An 18,851-nucleotide genomic window follows, 5' to 3' on the forward strand; every position below is an offset into this window, starting at 1 on the left:
AGGCCCATTGGTGGTTTTCTGCACAGCATGTATCCTTGCCCCACCCTTTGTGCCTCCACCTCCACCACCTCCACCACCTTCCTCCATCTGAAAGCTTCCTGCTGTCCTTCATAACTGCGCCCCTCTTCCCTTGCTGTTCCCTGGGTCTGGAACTCCCTCCCAAGAACTCCCTCCCATGCTGGTGCCTCTCTTCCTTCATGCCTCTCCTCCAAAATCCACCCCTTGTATGAGACCTTTGGTGTAACAATTTCAGTGCAATCCAGTGCATGTTTACTCTGAACTAATCTCACTGTGTTTAGTGGGGCTTACTCCCAGGTAAGTGTGCAGAGGAATGCAGCCTCAGTCCTTCTCCCCTGTCTAAGGGGAGTGCCTAAGGGCTCCTTCACATGGAGCTTTTATCCTGCGATTGAGATTGCTCCTTCATGGAAGTTTGCAGGCTCTACACATGACACCATGTCCCTCCAGGGCATCTCCTGCACGAAATGCCCTTTGTTCCATTTTTAAGTAGTTCACAGATAATGAGCTATCAAATTACCCTGTTGTGTTCTGCTTGAGTTTCCTCTGTGAAAAGAGGAAAAGTGGCAAGAAGAGGAGCGAGATCAATGAAAGATAATGGAAGACTCAGATACGGGGAGAAGGAGGGGGAAGGGGTGGGGGGAAGGAAGCACGTGAAAAAGGGAGTGGTTGTGATCCTGCATTTAAAATGGAAGCAGAAAGCCCTGTTTTAAATGCAGGATTCTAGGCTGGTGTAGAGATGCCCTAAGCTAAGTACATATATAACTGAATGGAAAGCTTTTTCTTGCCCATCCAACCCATCATCTGCGTCCCTCCTTCCTCTGGCCTCCCTTGTGTCAAAGGATTTTATACTGGAAACACCTCTGGGCCTGGAGCTGTCTTTGTGCGAATGTTATATGCAACAGTGTCCTGCCCAGTTGTGGTGGTGGTGGTTGTCCAGACGATACAAATATGCATTAAAAGATCTTTGATAAAAGGACAGGGATGAATGTTTGTTCAAATGACCATTGCTAGAACGTTCATGTACATGGTAAAATTTGTACCCATTTCTTGAGATGCTAATTTTTGTGCTAACAAAAGAAGTGGAGCACAAATTGAGGCAAGACGCAGTATCGGAACTGGGCTGCACAGTCTACAGGCAGTATTTGCTAGAGCAATTCATGTGGAAATAGGGTAGTGGGGGAAATACCCTAAAATGGTCTCCTCCAACTTGGTGTCCTCCAGAAGTTTTGGACTACAGCTCCCAGCATTCCTGACCATTGGCCATGCCAGCTAGAGTCTAGAGAGCACTAGGTTGAGCATGTCTAGAGAGCAAGTCTAGAGAGCATGTCTAGAGAGCAAGTCATGCAAGTCTAGAGAGCACTAGGTTGGGGAAAGCTGTCCTAAAAGGATACTTAGGCTGCAGGTAGATGAAAGGCTTTTGTTTTGAAACAGCTCGCAACTAATGTGGTCATTTATGCCACGTTTGCCTCTGGTAAACAGAGTTTTTCTGTGTGTTTCTTATTGTTTCAAAAGCCTACAAAACCTGTTTGGCCAAAGGCAACAGTGGGACAAAAGAATGTGTGAGCATACTATGGGGAACCGCTCTTAAAAACTAATGAGCTTCTCCACATGAGATTCAAAACACTGCACCCTTACCGGGGCTTCTGCTTCTGTATTCCTTGAGGGATTAAAATTGCCTCCTTCACATGTGGTTGTTTCCGGGGGGTTTCTTTGTGGGCAAGTTCTATATGTTTCATTATATAGCCACTAGATGGCACTGTGATAAAGCGGGATTCCAGAAATTAACTGGAAATATATTGGCCTTCAAAGCACAATCAAATCTCTTATTGTGTTATCCCCATTGAGATTTTCACCTCTATAATGGCAAGAAAGCACAGGAGGGGTCTGGAGGTTGATGACGTCATACGAAGGACCCGCAAAGAACTGTGAGTGACCAGTCATGAGGGCACAATAAAAGCCTCATGTAGAAATGCCCAGTGTCTGTCTCTCAATGTATTTTGCTAATGGCCATGGTGGCTAGGAACTTGCAGTCCAACTTATCTGGAGGGCTTCAGGCTGGGCAAAGCTTGTACAGACAATACTGAGATAGATGGAGCAATTGTCTGCCTTGGTCTGTGGCAGCTTCCTGTATCCCTAAATATTCCTAAACCTGTTGCCATGGCAACATCTAATAATAAGCATATGAGGCTGCCTTATTCTGAGCAAGGCTGTTGTCCCGCTTACTCAGTGTTGTCTACGTGGAGTGGGAGCGGGTTCTCTTGGTCTCAGGCAGAAGTCCTCCTCAGGCCCGCCACCCAAGGTTCTTTTAAACTGGAGATTGAACCTGGCAACTTGGGCATGCCAAGCGTCAGCTCTATCGCTGACAATTGGTGGCTCCTTCAGTACACAATACTTGTTATTTTGGAGCTCTGATGGTTATGGTAAAATAAGGTCATGTTTCTTGGTCTTTGGGGCTTGAAATAACACTAGTTAAATGCAAATCCGGTTTGCTCCCCTCCTCTGCAACGGCTGTAGTTCAGGAGTCAGTTAAACAGGAGGTTGGCAAAACATCCATTGACGTGGCCTCCTTTCTTTGGCCCATGGAAAAGGCTTGCCTCATGCTCAACTAGAGGCTACTATAGAAAGATGGGCAGGCCTGGCTTTTGTGCTTCACAATTGGACTGCCTCTGTGGTCATGATGAGGCTGCCTTCCAGACTTGCAGGTGAGCCTCCTTGGAGAGTGCATTCCAGAGCTGGGAGCCACCACGGAGAAAGTCAAGAGAAAGTCGTAGTACAGTAGTTGAAGTAGTAGTTTTATCCAAAAGTGATCTTGGTGAATTTGCGTGGCACGACGGCAGTGGGGAGAGGCTGCTTTGCCATCTCTCCTCTGGCCATTTCCCTGCTCAAAATGGTTCCTCCAAGCTGCTTCACCATCAGAGGGGAAAGAGATATGGGCATGGTCCCTTTCCTCTTACTTTTCCAGCATTCCTCCACTCAAGCTTTCAGCCTTCCTCCACTGCCTTTCATTGAGGCTGCCATGTACAATCTAATCTCAGTTATCTCTGAAACTACATTTGCAGTTCTAGCCCCTGCTTCATTACTCTGCTAATGCCCTTTACTGAATAGCATAAATGGTTTTGGATAGCGGAAGGAATGCGCGTTGTGGCCTTGGATGACTGGTCACATTACTCTGAGGCACTGAAATGTGTGACATCCCCAACCTGCCTGGGTTGGGGACTGAAGGAAACAGTTTTTTGCAATTTGTATCTTGGCTGAAAAAAACAACAAAAAAACAAGTCTTGAGGTCCTGGATATAACTGGCCTGAAAGCAGGCTTGGACCCACATCACACAAGGCTAAAAATCCTGCAATTTACCGGGGCGTCTGCTTCCGGAATCTTTGTGGGATTAGATTGGGTTCTTTCCACATGGCTTCTCAAAAAACCCTAAACTTTTCGATAAGTTCTATGTGTTTCATTACAAAGGCACTAGGTGGCGCTGTTGTTTTGTTTGCAATAAAGCGACCTTAAACAGTATACCCCGATTTACATTGGCTCGTGGTGGGAGGAGGGAAAATGCCGGACTTTCGTTGTGATCGAAAACAATACAATAGAGCTCACAAAGAGTGGGAGGTGCCCTGGAGGAGGACTGCATTGTGTACAGGACCAGCAAACTAATGTGAGTAACCAATCTCCGTAGCAGGAAAAAAGCCCCGTGTGAAGGAGCCCTTGGAGAGACTGTGATTGCTCTATGCACTGGCTTTATGAATACTTTTTACAAGTAAGACTGTCTGCTTTGGGATTTGCCTGCTCTCTGCTGCTCATCTTGAGTAGTAAAACATTGTAAAAGCACCAGAGCCCTCTAATACTCTCTCCTACCAGTGCCACCTGTGACTGACCCTGGAATGTCCAAATGCTGAGGGAAAGAGGGAGAACACATGGGACTTTCGGCAGCTTGTTCAGCTCATCTTATGAATGTGGAGAGGGCAAATGTAAATGTACACCTCATTTCTCTGCAAGTTCTCACAATAAACCATTCTGAGAGTTTCACACTGGCGCCTGCTTTGTGTTTGCCCTAGAAATTGACCCTCCCCGGAATGTCCGTGTATCAGATGCGACACAGTCCAGCGGAGTGGTCACTTGGACACCACCTGATGCTCTGATTGGTGGTTATCTTCTCACCTATCAGGAGCCAGATGGCACCAGCAGGGTAAGTCTGTAAATTGCTACATGAGTGAATGTGAGATTGGTCAACCCAGCAGTTCAAAAACACACATGCTTTTCAGTGGGAAGGTCTCATGGGGCCATTTCAGACATCACACAGCAGTGAACCCAGATTTGCCACCGAGGTTACACTCAACAGGGAACCACAGATAATCCTGGCTCTCTGACAAGCGTACCTGTATAAAACATGCACCTTCCAAACCTGTTTCCCACATTCGAATTTTACATTTTTTAGGCGTATGGTTAAAAAATTATTTTGGTAAGGTTTACTCCTGAAAAGTGTAATGCAGGGGTGGGCAACCGGTGAACCTCCAGATGTTTTGGCCTACAATTCTCATCTGCCATAGCCAGTGGTGAGGGATGATGGGAGTTGTAGGCCAAAACATCTAGAGGGCCACCCCTGGTGCAATGAGTCCCATAGAGAAGAAAGCGCTTCATCTCTAAGGGCTTTTCTGGCAAGGAGGAAGTCCCTTGTTGTAGAGACTTTCTATGGTACTTGATGTGGGAACACTGAATACCTACCTCCTTTCTCAAATGTAGTCTTCTGTTGTAATTGCTGGAGAAGTTCCCTCATTCATTCTGATTTTTAGTCTGCCATGTCCCATGTATTTAGGAGATAACACAATATTTCACCATTTAACGGACTGTAAAATACCAGATGGAAGTATTTTCATGATATAAACACACCTATAAATCCAGCCAAATAACTGCTTAAACCTGGCCATTAAAAGCCAAGCTAAAATATTTGCCCTGCATCTAGAAAACCCGGTAGGGGAAGGAAGCAGCATAACTGCAGTAGAGCAACTATGAAGAGTGCCTTTTTCTGTGCCCTCATCATCACAAGGTTTTGACAGGTAGTTGATATCGTCAAGATGGCCCTTTTGCCTCATTTTATTTAAGTTTTCTAGCCCACACACAAAATTATCTATACAACAATAAAAAGGTATTGAATCTGCTTAAAAGACAATTATAGAAGCAGCAGTCATCAAAGCAATCTTAAAATCAGCACCGATATAAAACAATAAAAGGATATATTTAACAGCCTTTTAAAAACAGTTAAAGAACAGTTGTGATTTCAGAGGCTAAAAGTGAGGCTTTTAATTTTACTTGCATTGTACCTGTGTTTTAGGGGTATAAATACTGGCTGGAGTTTATTCTATGCATACTGTGCATGATAAACCTGACTGTTCATCAAGTACCGACAGTATGAGGCTAAATTAACCCTCTAGAGAAACTGAATTTTTCATCTCCCTTGTTAGATCACCAAAAGGTTTTGGTGTTTATCAATAATTTATCTTCCTTTCTCCAGCCTAGCTCTTACAGGGGGCAGATAACTAAAGAATGGGTGGAAGGACATGATAGGCTGGAGCAGAATTCTGAGTGGAATCTAATTTTTAGCCTCTCCTTCCTTTTGTGTGGCAGGAAGTGCGACTGGGTCCGAATGACCGAAAGTTTGTGCTAGAAGGCCTTAGTCGGGGTACTAAGTACACCATATATATTACAGCTTTTAAGGGAAACCGCTGGAGTCGAAAAGCATCCACCACCTTTTCTACAGGTAGGCCTTGGTAACTGCAGCAAGATGTCCGTGACATGGTGCTTGTCCTCAAAATTGGCAGTTATGGTAAATGGTTAACAGAGGTTTGGAAAGAGGACTTGAGGTCAAAGAGTAGGGTTGCCTGGTCTCAGAGTTTGATCTGAAGATTTCAGGACTTTATCCTCCTTCTCAGGGTCTCCTGAGGAAGACGTAATTTGCACCGGATGGAATCGTAGTAGGAAAATATGCAACCGAAAAACATAACTACGAAACAAACTATTCATTTTTTTATAACCAAGAATTTGATGATGTCATCAGGAGTGTGATGGGGCCTGAACTGGGCTCAGAATAAATTGAGCTCTGTGTGTGAGTGTGTTTAATATAGCTCGGTTAGTTTACCACACCCAATTCTGACTCAAGCTGGGCAAATTTCCCTATCACCAGTTAGTATGTATTTTAGGTTTGAGAGGCAGACTGTTTCTGATGATCTGAGGATTACTGTAGGTGTAATAATCTGTTCTGAAGAATTCCACAATTGATGAAAAACAACAACCCAGATCTCAGATTTGAATAGCAGTGGCTATTCAGAATAAGGCTAAAATTTAACAGTTTGGGAACTGGCAGCATTTGCAGATCTCCATAGGTATTCCAGAATTTCAAAGTACCACATACCTGTTGTCTAGCTTTTAAGGTTTACAGCATTTAGATGTGGCTGCTGACCACCCAGAATTGGAAAATAATAACTCAGTGTAATGATGAGTTTTGACTTGTTCAATAGATTGATTCGGAGGGTTGGTCTTTGGCCAGAATGTTAGTTTTCTCAGAGTTTATACTTGAGAAGTTCTTGTGGGAAAATGCACTTAAGGATGCTAACAGTCTGCAAAGCCCCACTTGAGAATGAGATGAGAGGATCTTATTACCAGCACAGAGAATCATAGATAACTTTGAATCTCTGACCATAACTGGAAAGCATTGATCTCCTTTTCATTCAGATGCTGCATAATTTATAAAGACTTATAAAGTTGGAAAGGGGGGATACAGTATGCAATGTTGTTGATGCCGCTAGATGTAGGAATACTGTGGGACAACAGTCCAATATAAGAAAAACTTACAACACTCCTATCAACAGTAACACATCCTGAGCAATTTCAGTATTTGAAAATGTATCCAAGAGCCTGTCTCTAGTGAAAGAGTCAAAGGAACCTTGCAGTCAACAAAACGTGCAAATGTTTTTAAATGTTGGCATACTTATGAATTAAATAGACAAACACAAATCAGTTATCTAATAATGAGCAGCCAGCTTTAAAGCTGGTGTGTTCTTCAGCAAGTTCTTTAGAAAGAAAGAAAGTCCTCAAGGAGCATACAGTCTAAAACTGGTAAGGGAAAAGACTGCGGAGGGGGGAAGGAAAGAGAAACGGATGACTGAGAACAAATGCAGCCGCACATATTTGCAGTGCGATCTCATGCATGTCTACTCAGAAGTATGTCCTATTGACATCAATGGGACTTCCTCCCAGGGAAGTGTGTATAAGACTGCAGCCAGGGCATCACTACACCAGCCTAAAATCCTGCATTTAAAACTGGGATTTCTGCTTCCATTTTAAATGCAGGATCACGATGACTCCCTTTTTCACCCGCTTCCTGTCCCCCCATTCCCTTCCCCCCCTTCTCCCCATATCTGAGTCTTCCATTATCTTTCATTGATCTCGCTCCTCTTCTTGCTGCTTTTCCTCTTTTCACGGAGGGAACTCAAGCGGAACACAACAGGGTAATTTGATAGCTCATTATCTGTGATCAATTTAAAAACGGAACAAAGGGCATTTAGCGCAGGAGACGCCTTGAGTGATCATGGCGTCATGTAAAGAGCCTGCAAACTTCTGTGAGGGAGCCATCTCAATCGCGGGATAAAAGCTTCATGTGAAAAAGCTCACAGGCTTGGTTCATAGAACTACATTTGCTCCTGTCTGCGCCTTGCTGCCTTTGTATCTCCTTGCTGTCCCTCTGTTGTTTGTTGCCCGTGTCGCTTTGCCTTGGCCTCCTTTTGCTACTGTCTGTTCAAAAACCCTTTGGTGTTTCTGCCTTTCTTTCTGGACTTGCTAATGTGGCTTTTTATCTGCTTTGTTCCTGCAGTCAGCGTACGCTACCCTTACCCTGCGGACTGCAGCCAGACTCAGCACAATGGGCATTCCGCCAGCGGCAGATACATCATCTATCTGAACGGTGACATGAACAGGCCCCTGCAGGTGTACTGCGACATGACCACCGATGGAGGTGGATGGATAGTGAGTGCTGCTCAGGAGGGCGCTGTTCCTCTCATTGCGTTTAACACCATCTCCTTCTCCATCCTTTTCCAAGCATCCCCAGCACCGAGTTTGCCCTTTTCACTGTGTGTATACTATAACTTCCCCACTGCTGCTGACATTGTAACCAACTGCACAAAAAGCACATTTCTTGTCTCTGCGGACCCTGCCCCAAAACGTAGCCAGTATCATGAGAAGTGAGGATGAGTTCCTGCATCCCACAGCTTTGATGTTCCCTGGGAATTAGCAGTGACCAGCAGAAACACAATATAGGCAGAGCCATAGTGCATTTCGGACTGTTCCGAATGCTCACTGTTAGGTATGCATAGGTGCCCCCCATGCATTTCATTATTGTTCCGTGAGCTGGCTCTGCCCCATGTTTTGGTCTGCCTACCTTCAGGTTTAACCTGGATATTTTTTGAAATTAATGTTGTAATCGGTGCAGTTTTCCACAGTTTTCGGTTCATAACTCTTTCCCTCCACTGCACCATTACAGGTTACCGATGAGCATGAGTACACAAGCATATTGATTAAAACTCTGCACAAAAAGGGGTCATGAAGAGATCATAGGAGCATTCTTTTTTTTCCTGTGATTTAATTTTCCTGTGATTTGTATGTGCTCATGCACACTGATAATGTCTAAAGGGGGCAAAACATGAACCAGAAACTGTGGCAAACTGCACAAGTGCAATGGTTTGAACAATGGTTTGTGCAATTGTGCAATTTCACAAGTGTAATGGTTTGAACTGTGGCAAACTGCACAAGTGCAATGGTTTGAATCAAGTCCAGAAATAAAAAAAAAGGAAGAGCAGTGAATTGTTAATGCATTAGGGTTGTTCCACAAACAAGTCCAGATGATTTGGAACCCCCAAAGCCACGGAGAATTTCAGATGGGGGAAAAATAAATAAATTCATAGTTACACTGCCTTGGTCCTTTTCAGTTTACGTATTTATTTCTGTGCCCACAGTCTTATGAGCCTTTTTATCTTCAGTTTTCATCTATAATCTTATCATTGATATCCAGTATTTAGAAATAAGTGTTCAATGAACCAGATAAATCACTTGGCTCTTGCTTACTTCTGCAGGTGTTTCAGAGGAGGAACACAGGGCAGCTGGACTTCTTTAAGCGCTGGAGGAATTATGTCGAAGGCTTTGGAGATCCTAGTGGGGAATTTTGGCTTGGTACTGTATCTGCATTCTGTATGTTATTGGGGAAGGTTGAGCAAGCTTTGTAAAAGAACCACTGTCAAGGGATAGATGGTAATTAAGATAATCCAGTCTTTCTGGTCAACACTGGTGGTGGGTGAACTCTCTCCCCACCCCAGGAAATAGCTAGACATTTCAAAGTCAATCCGAATTTATCCCCCTCCCCATGAAGCCAACCTCCCCCTCCGCCCTCCCTGCCCCTTCCCTTTAAGCCCCACGCTTTACTAGCTGGGCTGGCAGCAAAAGCAGCAGTGCTGTGGGGGTGGGGAAAGGGAAGGCGCTTTCTCCCTCTCTTCCAGTTCCAGCAGCAGCAGTGGCAGGCTCTCCAGCCACAAGCGAAAGGAGGGAGGTCTCTCCCGCATACTCCTCTGGCGCCCGGCATGCTCCTTAGCAGCACGCCAAGACAAGAAGACCCAGTGGCTCTGTACTCTCCCCAGGCTTTCCCTCTCGTTGCTCTTCTGCCCCAGCATGCTTCCTCACTCCCTCTCGTTGCTCTTCCCCCTGCTCTCCTTCTTGCTTCTGTATGCTCCCTGCTCTCCCCCCGCCCCTGTGCTGGCTCTCCCTCTACTCGTGCTTTCCCCTGCTTAGGAGGCAGTGGCAGAGGTGGCATCTTTCTTTCATGTACAGAAACTGAGAGTACTCCTTCAAACCTGAAGAAATGGAACTTAAGTGGAGAAATGAAACTGGCAGTTAACCGGAGGAATGAAACTGCTCCTCTCAGGGTTACCTGCTCCCAACAGAAAACTCCAAGCCTCTAAGACTGACCATTTTCCCCTTTGTAGGCCTCAAACCTTCCCACCTATATTATCATCTATTGAGATAAAACACTTCCTCTTCCCTAGAGCCAATATAACAAATTTAGTAGTGTCGTATGTCACAAAATAATCTGTCCTGCCAATAAAAATAAGATTTTGCTTAAAGAGGAGTTGTGTCTAATACCGGCAGTAAGGGGATCAAGGTATTGAGTCCTCACATCTGAAGGGTGCCAGGCTGGGGAAGGCGGGTCTGTTATCTAGTTGGAAGAACCAGTTATCTTAATTACATATATCTGGAACATCATTTGCAATGTGACACTGAAGGATTTATATGAATCATTTAAGGATGCAATCCTATAGAAGTTCAGACAGAAAAAAGGCCTGCAACTCCCAGCATGCCCCAGCCAGCATAGTTGGCTGGGGCATGTTGGGAGTTGCAGGCCTTTTTTCTGGCTGGGGCATGTTGGGAGTTGCAGGCCTACTTTCTGGCTGGGGCATCCTGGGAATTGCAGGCCTTTTTCTGTCTAAACTTCCATAGGATTGCGCTCTAAGTCACTTAGTGCAAAGCACCAGGCACATTGAAGTTGCTACATAATATTCTTATGTTGTCTACACAAAAGCTTTCTTGCCTGGTTGCCTGGAAATAATACTTAGTTGCCAAAAGTGTATCAGCGGTGTGACTGTTTGCAACCCTGCAATAGGTATTTTACTCTGGACTGTTTCTTTTAGGCCTTGAAAAGCTGCATGAACTCACCAGCGCTGCCCCCATTCCGTATGAGCTGAGGGTGGATTTGCGAACCCACAACGAGTCTGTGTATGCTGCCTATGACCTCTTCCAGGTGGGGTCTAGCAGAGATAGATATAGGCTTGCTGTGGGAAAGTACAGAGGCACCGCTGGTAAGGAAAGATCTTTACTTCTGCTAGCCATAATAGCTTGCATTACAGCATTGTTCAAGGAATCATGAATCAGCAAGTCTTCCTTTGCTAGCACTGCGTGGAGCTGATTAGCCCCAGATGTATTAAAGGTGGCAGAGTCTAAACAGTTTATTAACATACTTCTATAGAAAGTGACAGACGTTTCTTTGTATTTCTTCCCCCCTCTGCTCCATACCTTTTTATTAATATAGAAACATATATATGTGTACAAAGAGTTTCATCTACAAGGCAACACTTATATAAGTGAGAGTATATATAACAAGACAAAATAGCATAAACCATATTACATTTACGAAACATTAGCAAATGATCCTGATACTTAATTTAGGTGCCAGTAATATTTCTATATTGCTATCCAACCAAAATAATTATTCAATAGGTAATACATCATTTTCATGGAAAAACATCTTTGCAGCCACCTCTTACTCTAACCAACTTTGGTAACTTCATCAGTGTAATGATTTCCTAAATTCCCAGAAATCACTCCTCTGTCAGTAAAGGGTTCAGTAATTTCCAGGCTTTTGGTACTTCGGTGCTATTAGCAGATTTATTTGTTTGTTTGTTTGTTTGTTTATTACATTTATATCCTGCCTTTTTTCCTCCTTAAGGAGCCCAAGGCAGTGTCCATGATCCTCCTCCTCTCCATTTTATCCTCACAACAACAACCCTATGAGGTGGGTTGGGCTGAGAGTCTGTGACTGTCCCCAAGTCACTCAGTGAGCTTCATGGCCGAGTGGGGACTAGAACCCGGATCTCCCGACTCCCAGTCCAACACTCCAGCCACTACACCACACTGGCTGTCTAGATGTATTACTAATTATTCCTTTAAGAAGAGCAATAAGGGCCATTATTTAATTCAGTGGGAGTAAATATACTATAATATTTTGAACGATTTGCTTCCAGTATTTCTGTATAGCCACACATGATTACTAATGATGAATAAAGTCTGCCATCATTTCCAACATCCGTCTAAACAGCTATACAAAATGTTGTGCAAGGGTTTTTTTATCCATTTTCTTTTTGCTTGGCTGCAATGCAGTTGTATAAGCTGGACCTTGGCAGATGTTCCTTTGTATTTCTGATGCTTTTGAGGCAGCCCGCCCCAGCCTGGTGCCCTCCAGACATTTTGGACTTCAACTCTCATCAGCCCCAGTCAGGAATGCTGGGAGTTGTGGTCCAAAACATCTGGAGGGCACCCGGATGTAGAAAGCTCCTGTGAAGGCATGTCTTCCCAGCTTTCATGTCAGGGATCAAATGTCTCCGTGAAGCAGGGATCCCCCATGGTTCTAATGCTCCCTTTCTCTCCTGGTGAAGGGGATGCCATGACTTACCATCATGGCTGGAAATTTACCACCTGGGACAGGGACAATGACATCGCGCTCAGCAACTGTGCAATAACACACCATGGTGGCTGGTGGTATAAGAACTGCCACTTGGCCAACCTCAATGGCAAATATGGAGAAAACAAGCACAGCGAGGTGAGTACTGGGCTCTGTACAAGACCTCCTCTTCTTTCCTTCCTTTTCAACTGCATATCACCTTGCCAGTAATGGCAACATAAGGGAACTTCCTTGTAGTGGTTGTGAAGTGTTTGGAACCTCCTTAACTGTGCAGGGAATGGAATATGGAAGCCTTTTATTCTGTCATCTCTCGACTGAATCTGTGTAAGGAATTCTTATTACTAGGACTGCAATGTTTAATTGATCACTTCCGTTTAATCAATTAAAATACCTTTAATCTACTAAAAGCCCCTCCCATTAATCTGGCAGCAGATTTAAAAATAAAATTTAAGTTATTTTCAATAAAAGCAGTGTGGATGGCAAGCACCAACTTCAAAGAGTCATTTCTTTTCTTTTTTTCCCCACATAGTAGAGAATGCCTCTTCTAATAGAATGCCTAATGTGACCCATGTCTGCATTATCTAAAAACTAAGTATGCTTCTTTGTTTAGAACTACTGATTTTACCTGTATGGAAGTTTATACAAATTTAGTCAAGATTAATCAACCAAAACTCGACCTTGGGGGAGCTGGGGGTGGCGACAGGAAGCTCTGGCGTGGGCTGGTCCATGAAGTCACAAAGAGTTGGAAGCGACTGACCGAATGACTGTTCTAATTATTTCCTGATTGCAGGAGAGCTGAATGGTTCACACTCAGTAACTAGTCTGTAGATAACGTAGTATAACACTCTGCTGTAGACTGCCCTTGCTGCAACAGCTCAGCATATATATATCTCAGCATGGCATCTGTTGGGGACATGGAAGTCCTTGCTCTGGGGTCCATCTCATGCCTTTGATTTCTTGGTTGTGAAGGAAAAATATTTCTGTCATTTAAATACATGATAATTGTAATGCTGAAGCTGTAGGAACAACCTATAGGATGTGATACAGCCAAAGTTAATCATGTTGATGTGACTTTAATCTCAGTGAGAAAGATAAACATATGCTTTAAACCTCTCTCATTAAATTAAAATCAATGGGACTTTAAAGTGCTTAGCTTTGGCTGAAGCGTGCCCTTACCTAGCTGGGGGTGGGGGCAAAAACACAATCCTGTATTAAATTAAAACATCTGGAAAAAATAAGCCAATACTCACATTGGCAATCCCCTTTTGGCAATACCAAAGCCAAAAGGTTTGCTTTCAAAAGTCATAACAATGGCTAATATGGCTAAATATTATAAAAAAATAAACAGTGGGCATGATCCATCCTGCTCTGTGTACAGTATTCTCTGAACACATGGCCCTGGGAAGAAGCAGACCAGCTGGATCTACCCATGGGAGATCTGTACATGCCTCCCACAGCAGGTAATGGCAGGTTCATTGAGGTAAGTGTGATCCCAGTTGAGAATCACCAGCGGTGAAGGGGGAAGGAGGGAAGCAGATTCCATCGAACGCTGTGGGGATCCCCTTCTGTGAACACAGCTGTGCATAGGGGCCATGAGTTGTGCTTAGTACAATTTTTGATATGATGTAATTTATGTTTTATTTTCATAATTTATGTTTATATATTTCATTTATATCATAGAATCATAGAATAGTAGGGTTGGAAGGGTCCTATAAGACCATCAAGTCCAACCCCCTGCTCAATGCAGGAATCCAAGTCAAAGCATCCCTGACAGGTGGCTGTCCAGCCTCGTCTTGAATGCCTCCAGTGTGGGAGAGCCCACCACCTCCCTAGGTAATTGGTTCTGTTGTCATACTGCTCTAACATTTTCCTGATGTTCAGCCGGAATCTGGTTTCCTGCAACTTGAGCCCATTGTTCCGTGTCCTACACTCTGGGATGCTCGAGAAGAGATTCTGGCCTTCCTCTCTTGTGACAACCTTTCAAGTACTTGAAGAGCACTATCATATCTTCCCTCAGTCTTCTCTTCTCAAGGCTAAACATGCTAACTTCTTTCAGTCTCTCCTTATAGGGCTTTGTTTCCAGTCCCCTGACCATCTTCGTTGCCCTCCTCTGAACCCTCTCCAGTTGGTCTGCATCCTTCTTAAAGTGTGGCACCCAGAACTGGACACAGCACTCCAGATGAGGCCTACCCAGTGCTGAGTAGAGGGGAACTAGATTTGGAAGCTCTGCTTCTATTAATGCAACCAAAAATAGTATTTGCCTTTTTTGCAGCCACATCACATTGTTGGCTTATATTCAGCTTGTGATCCTTGCACTATATATGAACTTTCTTATATATAGGTATTTGAAAATCTGGAAACTGAAATTCTCACAACTTTAGCAAGAGCACTCTCATTTCAGACTTTTTTTCCAGAATAATCTAAAACGGAAACACCATTCCTGCTTCCGTCAGTTTGGTGGTTCCCTCACTTTTGTGCAGTTTTTAGCCCATTCTGAAAGGTTGACATGCCTCTCCTGAGGCTGAGTGACTGGCAGGAAGGGCTTGGAGCTGAAATACAACGGTGTTTTTTGTTTTTTTGCCCCCACCCCTTGGCCTTTGGCCCCGCTCATCACAGGAATGTGGCCCTTGAAAGCTTCTCTGAAGTGAAATTCAGCCCTTGGCCTGCAAGAGGCTCTGCGGCCCTGCTTTACGCACACAACAGAAGTCTTGTAATACTGATCTACCATGCAGCATTTTTGGGAAGATTAGAACAAGATAATGCATGCAAAGTGCCTTGGTCACAAGTGCTGCTGCTATTATTATTTATTTTATTTATTATTTAACTACTTACCGTATTTATTTTATTATTGTATTTATTTACTGTTATTTTATTTATTTAGAGTCTGACAACTCATTAATACCTATTGAAAGGTTTTGGCATGGGACCTAATGCACAAAGTTGTTACAGGCTTTAACAGTAACTGAACAATGATATGGTTGGTGTGAGATTGTTTTCTTTATCAACATGAATAGGGATTCGAATTTTTGGCCATCGATTCATGATGCTGGTCTTATAACCTCACTCAAGTGCTATGAATTTTCTCTTTCCAGGGAGTTAACTGGGAGCCATGGAAGGGCCACTTATTCTCCATCCCTTACACCGAGATGAAGATCCGTCCACGGTCACTTAGCTTCGAGCCCATCTTGGGCAGGAAAGAAAGATCTCTGGTGGCTTAGAATGGTTCCCTGGAAGTGCCGTGCTTGTCAGCCCAAGCATGGAAATGCACTATCATGTAACAGCGCGTCAGGCCTTGGGTGGCTTATTTTAGTACATTTATAATCACATCAACTGGTTTAAGGCCTCAGAGGTATTTTCTGGTTTATTGGTTGGGATCACCACAGAACTTGCATTGCACTGTGAGCATGATTGGAAAGTCGTTAGGAACTAAGGCCCAGTTCATTAGTTACATTCTTAATTTGTGTGTGTGTGTGGGGGGGAATTGCAGGTACTGAAACTTCCTGTACCTGTAGTGGCCTGTGGTTCTGCCAGCCACTAGAAGCAGCTGTGACTGGAGAGCTCCATTCCAGCCCCTCACCTTGTCCCAAGATAGTTTGACAAGGAAGGCGCCTCTGCCATCCAGTTGCCCTCACAGCAGCATCTGGCCTTTCCTTGACAGAGGAAGAAAAGAATCCACCATACCATCTATTTTCCTTCTCTGTGTTCTTTGGTGGCAGTGTCCACTCCTTTCTATCAGCGATGGCTTTCTCCTTTCTGGGAACCCAGAGCAAGAAGAAGGCAGGTAGGGAGCAGTAAGAGAAGGGTTGTTGTGCTCAACAAGGGCCTGATTGGGCGGCTGAGCTCTGATTTCTGTGATACAGCTTTGCAAAACCCAAGGTGCTAATGTAACAAACATGTTTTTTGTGTATATTGCGCTCCCCACAACAGATGTTGACAGTTACCCAAAAAGCCAGCAATTTCACACCCTCAGATAAGGATGTGGTCACATTTCAAAATTTCCTTCTACATAAAACAAGATATTTCTGTTTTACTTGCTTTCCATTTGCTCCTGTCTGCAGCTCAGCTCTATCTGTATGAGAAACTCCCTGCCATTCCTTAACATTTGATTATGTGTAGGGCTGTTTCTGTCACAAGCAGCAGTAATGTTACACAAATGTGTTTTGGAAGATTCTCCCCTCCTGTTTTAATTTGAGCGATTGCCTGTGCAGCAGTCACAACACTTCATTTCATTCATTTCATTTCATTTATTTCTATCACAAAAATTAGGTCTTGTTCTCAATAAAAGGGTCAATGTGTATCTGGACTGTACCACTGCATACCAAAAGTGGGATTCACATCATGGAATGTTTATACAAAATAAATGTCCGACTAAATTAAAACCTTTCTCTCTCAGACATTTAGCTTTCAATGTGCAGGGATGTTTCTGTATGGAGGAGAAGCATTCAGTCATGTGAGCCTGCACTTGCAGCCTGAAGTGCAGCAGCCCAGACACATTTTTGTTTGCCATCTCTGGGAGAAGGGAGCCTTAGATCTAGTGCCACCTAGGGTTGATTTCAAGTATGATTAACAAATGGTTTAGGAGAGCGAGTGGTACCTCTGAGTCAGGGGTTACAAACCTGTGGCCCTCCAGATGTTGGACTGCAACTCCCATTGGCTCCAGCTAGCATGGCCGATAGTCAAGAGATGATAGGAGTTGTACTCCAACAACGTCTGGAGGGCCACAGGATCTTCACCCCTGGGGTCTATGTTGTCATACAGATAGGCCTTATTTTCTCAGGGTCCCTTCCCTCCCTTATACTAAATCCTCCAGACACTCTTAATAGAACGTGCGTGGAGAGTGGTAGGAGAAGGGATCTTCTCTTGATGAAACCAGAACTTCCCCCGTCATATATGTGAAGCCAGATTTATAATGTTGGTGTCTCATGACTGTACTGGTGCCAAAAGTCTTGGTGCAAGCAGATGTGGGCCTGTGGATCTAGGGAACCAGCTTGAAATCCCAGCTCAGCAAGGAACTCCCAGGATGGCCTTGCACAAGTGTCTCTCAGCGTCCATTTTAAAAATGGTTATGAGATTGTTGTGAAAATGAATACACTAACCATTGGGTTAAAAAAAACCCACAATTTTATATGTGAAATGTTATAGAAGTACTTATTAAGGTCAAGAAACACACATTTCGCCGAATTTGAGGGGGTGTTGGCTTTTAAAAATACTTTGTTATAGACTGAGAAACACATTCGTTTTGTTTCAAAGAAAGGTTTAGAGTCTTAAGGTTCACCCCAAAATCAGGTACAGCCCTTTTAGTTCTGCAAACTGCTCAGATTTGATTTTTGATGCAGATGGCTAATTAGCTATGCTTGTTAGAACAAATGCATTTGTATGATTGCCTGTTTTGGTGCTCACTGGGGATTTTGAAATATTTCAGAAATAAACATTATTTAGCAAAGTTCAGAAGTTATTCACCGAATGTAATTATGGATAGCTCCTTAATAAGTATAAATATAATTTTAAACTGCATACAGCTTAAAATGGCATAGAGTTTAAAATACAGCACGCTGCATTAGAGTTCAAAATGGTGATACTAAGAAATGGATTTAGGTTGCAATCCTATACACACTTACCTGGCAGTGTCACTGAACTCAGTGGGACTTCGTTATGGGTAGACATGTATAAGATTGTGCTGCTAGTTATATTCAAGGGTTTGTGTGTGATGCAACAAAGGTTACACACAAATCGTTAAGGGGGCAATCTTATGCATGTTTACACAGAAAAAAGCCCTACAATTCCCAGCATGCCCCAGCCAGCATGGAAATGCTGGGAATTGTAGGCTGGCTGGGAAATGCTGGGAGTTATAGGACTTTTTTCTGTCTAAACATGCATAGGATTGTGTCCTCAATCATTTTAAGTCATTGTACCTCTTGCATATGTAGTGTCTCTTGAAGAGTAAAAGTGGCAGAAGTAATTTGGCCAAATTTGAATTGAATGGGCCAGTGACTACACATATAATATCTGTAAGGTAAAGCTAAAAGAAGGCATGTATTTGCTGCACGGATAACATGTTGAATCAGACACAAGGCTTACTGCACCTAAGCAGTGTCTCAGATTGTGGTTGCATTATGCTGATGTTAACATACGCTGATGTCATAAGGTGTAATGATGTTCCTGTGCAGGCCACTGCCAGAGGGTGGGTTTCTAAGCTCTTTCAAAGCACAGGAGGAATAGGGGGCGTAAGGGCCAAGAGTCAGGAAGGCTGGTGACAACTTACATACCTTGTGTAAAGGCATAGGGCCCCCCACAACAGAGAATGTGGGGGCAATCTTGCATTGTAATAAGCTGCTAGAATCATCACTTACAGAATTTAGAGACTCTGCCTTGTGACTAAATTGATCAGTTCATCAAATGTAATTGAACTGGTGCCTTTTTGTGATACAGCAGGCTGTGAGATAACTTACAACGTAATAAGCACAAGCTACCACTCATGATTAGAGAGGCTACCTGTAGAATTACTTTTTCATGCCCTGTTGCAGAAGTACAGCCATGGCCTCCTTGATTTAACCCCCCCCCC

The 18,851-nt window shown here is 43.7% G+C and overlaps 1 protein-coding gene across 1 annotated transcript in view; it reads left to right on the plus strand.

Moving 5' to 3' along the window:
• The window catches only part of TNN (tenascin N), a 61,326-nt gene extending 43,590 nt beyond the window's left edge, over window positions 1-17,736 (plus strand). Inside the window, exons 8-14 of the mRNA XM_084851199.1 lie at window positions 4,074-4,204; window positions 5,641-5,773; window positions 7,883-8,034; window positions 9,138-9,234; window positions 10,743-10,910; window positions 12,264-12,427; window positions 15,382-17,736. Coding sequence (XP_084707325.1) covers window positions 4,074-4,204; window positions 5,641-5,773; window positions 7,883-8,034; window positions 9,138-9,234; window positions 10,743-10,910; window positions 12,264-12,427; window positions 15,382-15,507 — 971 coding nt within the window. The 3' untranslated portion in view covers window positions 15,508-17,736. The remainder of the gene's footprint in view (window positions 1-4,073; window positions 4,205-5,640; window positions 5,774-7,882; window positions 8,035-9,137; window positions 9,235-10,742; window positions 10,911-12,263; window positions 12,428-15,381) is intronic.
• Window positions 17,737-18,851: the final 1,115 nt, after the last annotated feature.

This window comes from Heloderma suspectum, chromosome 4 (genome assembly GCF_057233095.1).
Source record: "Heloderma suspectum isolate Gila_16-S chromosome 4, 16-S_ref, whole genome shotgun sequence".
Taxonomy (NCBI): domain Eukaryota; kingdom Metazoa; phylum Chordata; class Lepidosauria; order Squamata; family Helodermatidae; genus Heloderma; species Heloderma suspectum.